Source organism: Ambystoma mexicanum, chromosome 9, assembly GCF_040938575.1.
Source record: "Ambystoma mexicanum isolate Mex_15411 chromosome 9, UKY_AmexF1_1, whole genome shotgun sequence".
Classification (NCBI taxonomy): Eukaryota; Metazoa; Chordata; class Amphibia; order Caudata; family Ambystomatidae; genus Ambystoma; species Ambystoma mexicanum.
Window position 1 is genome coordinate 394,202,609 of NC_090931.1, and position 8,695 is coordinate 394,211,303.

General features: G+C 42.3%; 1 protein-coding gene across 1 annotated transcript in view; it reads left to right on the plus strand.

Moving 5' to 3' along the window:
* LOC138488122 (S-adenosyl-L-methionine-dependent tRNA 4-demethylwyosine synthase TYW1-like) overlaps window positions 1–6,278 on the plus strand; it is a 1,632,770-nt gene extending 1,626,492 nt beyond the window's left edge. The window contains exon 16 of the mRNA XM_069614883.1: window positions 4,985–6,278. Coding sequence (XP_069470984.1) covers window positions 4,985–5,203 — 219 coding nt within the window. The 3' untranslated portion in view covers window positions 5,204–6,278. The remainder of the gene's footprint in view (window positions 1–4,984) is intronic.
* The last annotated feature ends 2,417 nt before the right edge of the window (window positions 6,279–8,695 follow it).

Sequence of the window (8,695 nt, forward strand, 5' to 3'; positions counted from 1 at the left end):
AAGAGGAGAGGCTCCATAGGCTTGATCCTAGGAGAGCATTAAGCTTTTATATTTCACGCATGTCCCGGGTCAGAGTGGACGATCAACTCTTCATTGATTACGCTGGAAAGCATTTGGGACAAGCTGTGACGAAACAGACTGTCTCGCTGGATTATTCTGGCTATTTCTGAGTGTTACCGCTTGGCGGGTAAGGACCCACCGGTTGGCTTGTGGGCCCATTCTACCAGGGGTATGGCTGCCTCTAGTGCCCTACAGAGGGGTTTTCCTATTGGTAACATCTGTGATGCAGCCACCTGGGCTTCGGTACATACTTTTGTACGTCACTACTCCCTCGATTCCATCCGTGGGCAGGATCTGGCCTTTGACAAGGCGGTCCATTACTCCGCAATTTGATTGGGCATTCTAAATTTCTGTGTTCTTAATTCTTTTCCCACCTCCTTGCATTGGTACCGCTTTAGGAGTCTGTCATAGATATGGAATATGTCGGAGGACCCAATCCCCTCGAAGAACAAGCTACTCTCTTACCTGGTAACGTTTTTTCCATGGGATGGTCCGATGACGTATTCCATATCGCTCCCTCCCTGCCTTCCCCGCTACAGAATTTCTTATGCAATTGCAGCTTACGTTTCCGCAAGGCTTTATGTGTCAGACTGGCAGCAGTCTGGTGCCACACGTTCTGGGAAAAAACTACAACTGAGGCTACGGGCGTCGTGCGTCCTACTTATAACATCCAGTGACGCTGGCCGTCGGAGGAGGTCCTCGAGTACGGCGTATCGATGTCATCAACGCAGGACGCAGACGCCGAAGATTTTACGAAGCAGCACAGCTGTGGTGATTGCATGTCATAGATATGGAATACGTCGTTGGACCATCCCATCGAAAGAACGTTGCCAGGTAAGAGAGTAACTTGTTCTTCTAACGAGTTAATGTTCAACACCTTTCACGTTGAATTGTAAATAAAAATATTCTTTACAAATACATGTAGGTAGCATCAAGAGTTTGCGCAATATTCTGGCTTCGAACAACTTAATCTTTATTAACATATTTATGTCCCCACACTTCAGCAGCATACAACAGCATCGCTTGAATTTTAGATTTGTACAACAGGAGGACTGTACTAATAGCGTACCCCTTGTTTTTACCAATAAAGGTACTCATTGCACTTGCTGAGCTGCTACATTCCCTTTGAATGCTATGCCACTGATGATCTTAGTTTTTCATCGATTATCACGCCTAGATAGTTATATTGCCACAACTGTTCGAATTTCTCATCATTCATACTCCAGATCTTATTACAGGGATTAGCTTTTTTTCGCAGAGAAGATCATAGTTTCATCACTAAATTAATAAACGCCTCTTTTCGCACCTTCAAAGTCCCAACCAACATGAAGACGCTTGGGTCTTACCCATGCTAAAGAAAGCTTCCCTAGACCCAACCATCCCCACTAACTACAGCCCAATTACTACTGCCCCGTTCCTCCTCAAACTGTTAGATAAAGAGGCTTATTTACAGATCCAGCACTACCTGGATTCTAACAAGCTCCTAGGACGTAGACAATCGGGCTTCAGACCACTTCATGGTACTGAAACCGCTCTCATAGACCTCGCAATGCAAATTGACTTACTGAAGGACAAAAGGCAATGCGCCCTGCTCCTCCTCCTTGACTTGTCGGCTGCCTTCGACTTTGTGGACCACACCATTCTTTGCAAGCACCTGTCCATTGCGGCCAACTTCTCGCACAAAGCCACTGATTGGATCCAATCGCTCCTTAAAAACAGGTTGATGATGGTCTCCCTCAGCTGCTGCTGACCCCACCCCAATCACATCCGGTGTCCTTCAGAAATCTTGAGTGCCCCCCTCCATGTACTATATATTCACTATACCGCTATTCAATAAACTGGACCGTCTGGGGATCATCTACACCAACTATGCAGATGATACCCAGATACACCCCCGCACACCATCAGGCGAGTACGACTGAGATCTAGCCCTCCTAAACAATACCTACCAAGTCATTCAGGCATGGATGGCGGTCCACGGATTATGCCTGAATGACGAAAAGACAGAAATCCTAATCCTAGGTGCTCCAGCCCAACTCAATAAACTCAATGCAAAATACTCTACATTTATTATTGATGACATCACCATCAAAGTGGCTAAAGAAACTAAAACGTGAGGCTTCTACCTAGAATCCACACTGAACATGGGAAAACTAGTCAATGCCACCTCATCCACCACAACATACACTTTTAAGTTTATACATGCCTGCAAACCCTACTTATGAAATATCAAAAGGACGAAACAATGTAACATGTACTTGTGCATTGGCACTTCAAGATTGTAGCATCTTCACTTTAGCTTGTGTTGTCCATTTGGACGTCCCTTGCCTGATTGCTCCTTCACCCTACCCCCATACTTAAGGCAACCTTTTTTTGATGAAGCAGACTACGATGATCCCTAACGTCCTCTTTTGAGAGTTAATATTGGGACATTCATTGTAAAACAACTTCATATAGTTCAACTGATGTAGTATTGAAACATTGTACTGTTGTGACCAACCAATCAAAAGAAAGCTTGTGCATTCACGTACACTTATTAAGGAGTGGAATTGAACTGATCTCCCTAAGTTATAGATATGTTTATTCCCGTTTCGAAATGCAGCAACTCGTGTCAATGGTTATTTTCTGCTCATCTCCCTTTACTGGAAAGTTGTGTGTATTGCTTGCAATAATGGCTTCCTGTCATGCCCCTCCCGAAATTTATATTACTATACATGTCCCTTGAATCGTTCCCAACTCGTCTAGAATGACTCCATGAAGACTGCTTGAAATGAAGTCCAGAATTTGCCACTGGGGTTTCTTCATGTATGGCTTTTTAGCTGCTTACTCCCCCACTGCCAATAACCATGTACCCACCCTCCAGGGAACATCTGTAGAGATTGGATGATGCCCATACTGAAAGCTCTTCCCCGTCACATCTCTCTGAGTGGCATCATGGAGCACAATCTGCTCGGGAACATGGTAGTGTTGAGGTAATAGGGGAAATTAGAAGGGATTGGGCAGGGGCTGGAATGGGTCCTTGTACTTCAAAAAGGGAAACTTTAGAATAGTCAGTAATCCAAGCATCATTGAAAAGGGTGATGAGGGTTAAGATCAATAGGGTTGGTTGAAATACCACTACCTGTCTGTGTTCCAGTGTACGTCAGCTTATTTATGGAAGGTTATTCAAAAGCGCATCACATATAGTGTGGCTCATTAAAACCCTGTGACATCTTTTAATTTTAAAAAAGGTTGAAGCTGGGCTGGGCGCTTTTATTTTTATTAAGCCTACAGATCCCGAGTGTGTAGTGCTCTACAAAAGATTCCTTGCAATTTAGGAAACAACTGAAGACCGTCGTATTTGAATGAGAATTCTGGTTCTGGTTATATCTCTTCTCTTAATGCGCTCTGATGCCTGTGGGCTCCGGTGCTATATAGATAAATAAATAGCACACGATGGGCAAAAAACCTTTTCGTAATGCAGCAGTTTAGTGTTCTTTATCAGTACATTTAATGAAAACATGCATAAAAATTACTTTAATGTATATCACGTTATTTAATCTGATCACATATTTCTAAGTATTTTATTGGGTTATCCTACACAATTTGCCAAGTGTTGTATCATTGTGGCTAACTTCGTTACAAGCGCGATTCAGATTTTATACCAAGAGTTAAACATCACGTCTAGTGTACACATACGCGAAAAACATTGCAGTAATATTAATAGTTGCCTTTTTAATATGGTACTTTTTACCCTGGATCCATCCTTGTACTAAAAATAACAGGTGCTGCAGTCAAATACCTAATCTGGTCCATCATAAGGGAATCCAACCTTGTAGAATACCATGACACTCTGTTGGTTCCATTTCATAGTTGGGAACTTTAAATAACGCATTTAAATGAGGTCTGTTCTAAACTGGTTTCTTAAAATAACCTCCTATCTCAAATGGTGGGAGACAAAGGCAACTGCTTGCACTTTTAAAGTGCTGGAAGGTAGGCGAATGTCCGTAGATGTCTGTAAAGCACACACTCCAGCCTAGCCCTCGCCTTTCGCGACTGGGAACGTAGGGTTAATGTTTAGAAGACTGGGTGTATATTTATTTGTAATGCACTCTTGGCAGATCTACCACCAGCCTTTCTTAGCATTTAAGCCCCATATTTACAGGGGGGAGAACGAGGGTGGTAGATCATATGATTTACAGTCTAACTCTCCTCCAGAGCTCATTATTGGGTGCATGCTAAACACTATGCATTGACTCTGAACTGCCATTTGTGGCTATGCTGCATCTGCCATGAGCCGAGCAACCATAGTCCAGGTGATGGCCCTCACACCTATAATCTTCTGCAGTGGGATTTGCCTGTGCACGGGTATTGCTGTACTCTGGCAAGGCAGCAGGGGTCAGTAACAGCTACTTCATGTTCCCCTTTGGCTACTCTGTCCATGCATTGATGAAGGCTGTGCCAGGCGCTGCTCTGTTATCTCTGCATGACACCGGCATATAAGAAGGCCCAGAGCTTCAAGTGTGATGGGGAGTCGAGTTGGGGCCTAGCAAGTAACAGTGGGAGTGGCAGCTAAGAAGTGCATGACGCGCTTAAAATCTAGAGTTGAGTGGGTCAGTACATTGCATGTGTATTCCGTATGCTTACTTTGTGTGTTGTATTAGTTTATAGATCAATTGGATGTAAAAAATGCAAGTTCTCAGGTGAGTTCAATAAAAGTGGTGGGAATAAGTAAGCCATAGGTAGACTGCTGGACACTGCTTTGTAAGCCATGCACGAGGAGAGGGCCCCTCTGCTGGCTGAGGCTGGCTGCTGTGCTTCAGCTCTGCTGTGACATGCTATTTCTTCAACCGTTTTGTTGCAATTCGGTTTTTTTAACATGTATTATAATGGTTCTTTTTAAGTTTGTCTGATCAAATGCTCGTATGTTCCTTATACTTCACAGTTTAAGATTGACGGAGAATGGTGGACATGGATTGACTACGATCGTTTCCAGGAGCTCATTGCCAGGAAGGAAGAGAGTGAAGGTTCCACGGTCTTCTCGGCACTGGACTACATGGCAAAAACTCCAGCCTGGGCATTGTTTGGAGCCCGGGAGCGCGGTTTTGATCCTGTGGACACTCGTTTTCAGAGAAAGAAAACCAAAGATATCACTGGGTGTTGATGCTGGAAGAAACTGTTGATATGTGGACTGCTTAAGGGATCTGGGTTTTTTATGCTGATTACTTTTAGGTTTTGTACTTTCCTTGCCACAAAATAATGTAGTGGTAGGGCAAATACCTCAACCTTGTAACATCCAGTCAAGCCATCTGTGCCCAAAGCAACTGTAGCATGTTATTTCAAGTCTCCACACCACTGGCCACCATTTTCTGCAAAGCGCCCTTGAACATTATGTTGAAGAATTATCGGTATCCCCATTTTTTTATTAGCGGTAACCCATGCAATAGCGTTTTAGATAAGGCGCGATGGCTCAAAATGTGTTCTGTGCATATTGTGCACACTGCAGTAATTTAAATGCAACTAGATGCTATTTTCCAAAAACAGTCGAGCACACAGTACAATTGAGCTTAAGTTTCTTGTATTTTTATATCACAGTGTAATAGGCAATTGCATGCAGCATTTACAAATATTAAGGCATATTTGGAGTTATGTTTGCTGTGACCAAAGATGGGGAGCAGTAATGAGAGGTTGTACGATAATTTCAAATCTAGGCCGGCTTTCTTTTTGTATGTTATCAAGTCAGATAGAGATCCGTTTGCCAATTGAGAAAGATTGTGAACCACAACAACGCATTCCACTACGCATACAGATGGAATTACCCTCAACCTGTTTAACAGGTTGCAGATGTGAAAAGTTACTTTTTCCTTTTAATTTGTCCTGCCGCCATGTTCTGGGTTGTGACGATGCATTGAGTATTGAAAAGGCTTTACCAAAATAGTCCTTAACACGAATGGATATGTGACGCCTCTATATTGCATGAATTTTGATAGCCCCCTCAGCACTTGTGGTGGTCGGTGCCAGTAATGGGAACTCTCCTTTGGTTTCCATTGTGCATCAGAGAAAATACCGCACAGATGCTGACTTTTTTTATTTTGATGCTAGCTTATGTATACCACAAATGTGTCCAACTGCTCACTTCCATGAGTCTGACAAGACAATGTGTGTTTAGTTTTAGCAATGTTATCCGGAAACGATTGTATGGAAATTCAAGAACAAGAAAATAAAATCTGAAAAACCTTTCTGAGAAATATTGATCTACTTTGTGAACACTTCCCAGTTATATCTGTGGTGCAGTGAATCACATCTGCATACTAGCCACTTTTATTTGATGTGTCTGTAAGAGGTGTCTATTAGATCCAATTACAACCAGCTTTCTTCCTCTCCTTCAACCTCATCTTGCCATATTTTATTCACTTCCACATACTCCTATTATGTATTCTGTCGTGCCATCCATTGGCTTCACTTGGTTTTGATGAAAAAGTTTACCCTCTGCCCATAAATGCAGTAAATCATTTTTGCTGGATGATTGTAATTTGGCCTGGTGTAAGCACACGTTGATCCGGTGAATTCAGTCTGCTTTCATTGAGCTAAAACAACTGTGTTCCTTTCCAACTCATGAAAAGGCATGGACTTTGGAACACATTTCTGCCTTCTCCAAATGTATCCTACTCGATTCTAATCTGGGCTGGCCTTTTTCTTATTGGTTTCGCATGTCTTGTGGTGTCTGTTATTAAGGGCTACTCTAAAGTCCCAGTTTTATTTTTTTTTAAAAAGGCCATTGAATAATGTAACTACAAAGGTCTTTGAGCCGCAGGAGTAGTTAAGAGAAAATACCCTTTATCCAGTGGTGTATCAGAACCAACAGTTTTATTCCTAAGGACAGGAAATGCGTGGAGTGCAGCACAAGCACTATTTTGTTGTCACCAAAAAGAGTGCTGCTCTGTAGTTCATTAACGGTAGCGTGCAATTGTGATCATGCTTTGATTTGGTAGTTATATTTCTTTAATATGCAAGGAGTGTGGTTAGAATATTTAATGAGTGATTTGAGTGTGCTTTGCGTCCCCATGATTTTGTGACTGCAGTGTCCGCTTCAGCTTATTCAGGTGGTTTTCCTATTTGGTCAATTTGGGAGCCAATAGAAAAGAGATGTTTGTGATCAAGTCAAGAAGCGGCACCTGTGATGGATACAGCACTGAAGTGAGGTTTCCTCCTAAGTTCCTTCCTGATACTGTGTTGCTCTCTAGGCCACACACCCCTATGCTGTGTCATCCATTGAGGCGTCCGGAGAGCTCATGTGAGCAGACAGGTGTAGGTATGTAAGAGTCCCTAACAATAATGCTGTGTAGACCAATTCCAAATGAAGATGAAAACATAATTATAAAAAAGTGGGCTTTACTTAAGAAAATTGTGAAAATAAAGTTCAAAGAATAATGTTGAACATTTTGAGAAACACCCTAAAATGAAAAAGTACTCAAAACATGATCAATCAATTTAAAATCCAAGGCCTGATTTACTGCTTGTACAGCGTGATGGACTGCCTTTATTTGCCGCTCGTGGATGCATCTGTCACTATTTTCTTTGAACATCTGATGCATCTGTCACTATTTTCTATAAACATTTGAGTTAAACTTTTTGATATGCCGACTGGGCTGTACCGGGTTTCCAGACTCTGTGAGAATATCATGGTGTGTTTAGCTCCTGGACCTGCCACCGTGTCCTCCGTGGAGAATTGCTCTAGGGGATCTTCTGTCACAGTTGGGGGAGAAAGGAGGAGGAAAAGGATCATCAGACCCTTCATTTAAGTCTGTCCGGCCTAAAAATGTATGCCTTCCTGTTGAGAGGCAAAGGTACAAGGATTGAGACTTTTTTAATGTATGGATTTGATGATGTCCTCATGTAGCCCTGTGAAAAGGCCATTTGTTCAAGTAAGTCCAATGGGTTTTCCAGTTGATGCAGTGCTGTCGTTTTGGAGTGTTTGCTATTGTTGCCTTTGTGCAGCCTTCAGGTAAGCATTACATGCTATTTAGTTGCTATATCTGTATTCAAGTCGATCTCTAAGCAGGGCTCTTATTTTGTGTCTCCAACTATTATGCTATTTTTTTAGGTGTTTAATTCCTTCACTCAAAAAAACTTTTTTCCATTTTGGAATAGCATTTGGTCTTGACACTTCCTATTGTCTAATTTTTTTAATTGTTCCTGCTGGTCATCTGTGGCTCCTCACAGTGACATATTCCTTATAGATACTACTTTCACTTGCTCTGCAAACCAACTGCAGATGCTTTTTTTATACCCTACTTTTATAGTATTTTGAAGACGAAAGTGACTTTGAAAATTAGACCCTCTTTTTTCTGAAATTGGTCCGAGTTTCTTCTCTGTCATGCATTGTCCAGTGTTTTCCCTCCATCTTGTTCTATAAATGAGAAGGGGGCGTGTCATCACCTTGATGCACAGAGACTGCTCGATTTCTATATGTCTGTGTATAAGAACCATCTGTTTCTTGGGTTTGATAGCCCTTACATGGCCCAGATGCATTGCTAAAGGGACCTTCTTTTGGTAGATGTTCATGTGGATGAGGACTTGCTATGAACTGGTGAACAAGGAGGTTCTGGAAGGCATTGGGCCCATTAGACTAGCGGTTAGATCGCAACCTTCACCT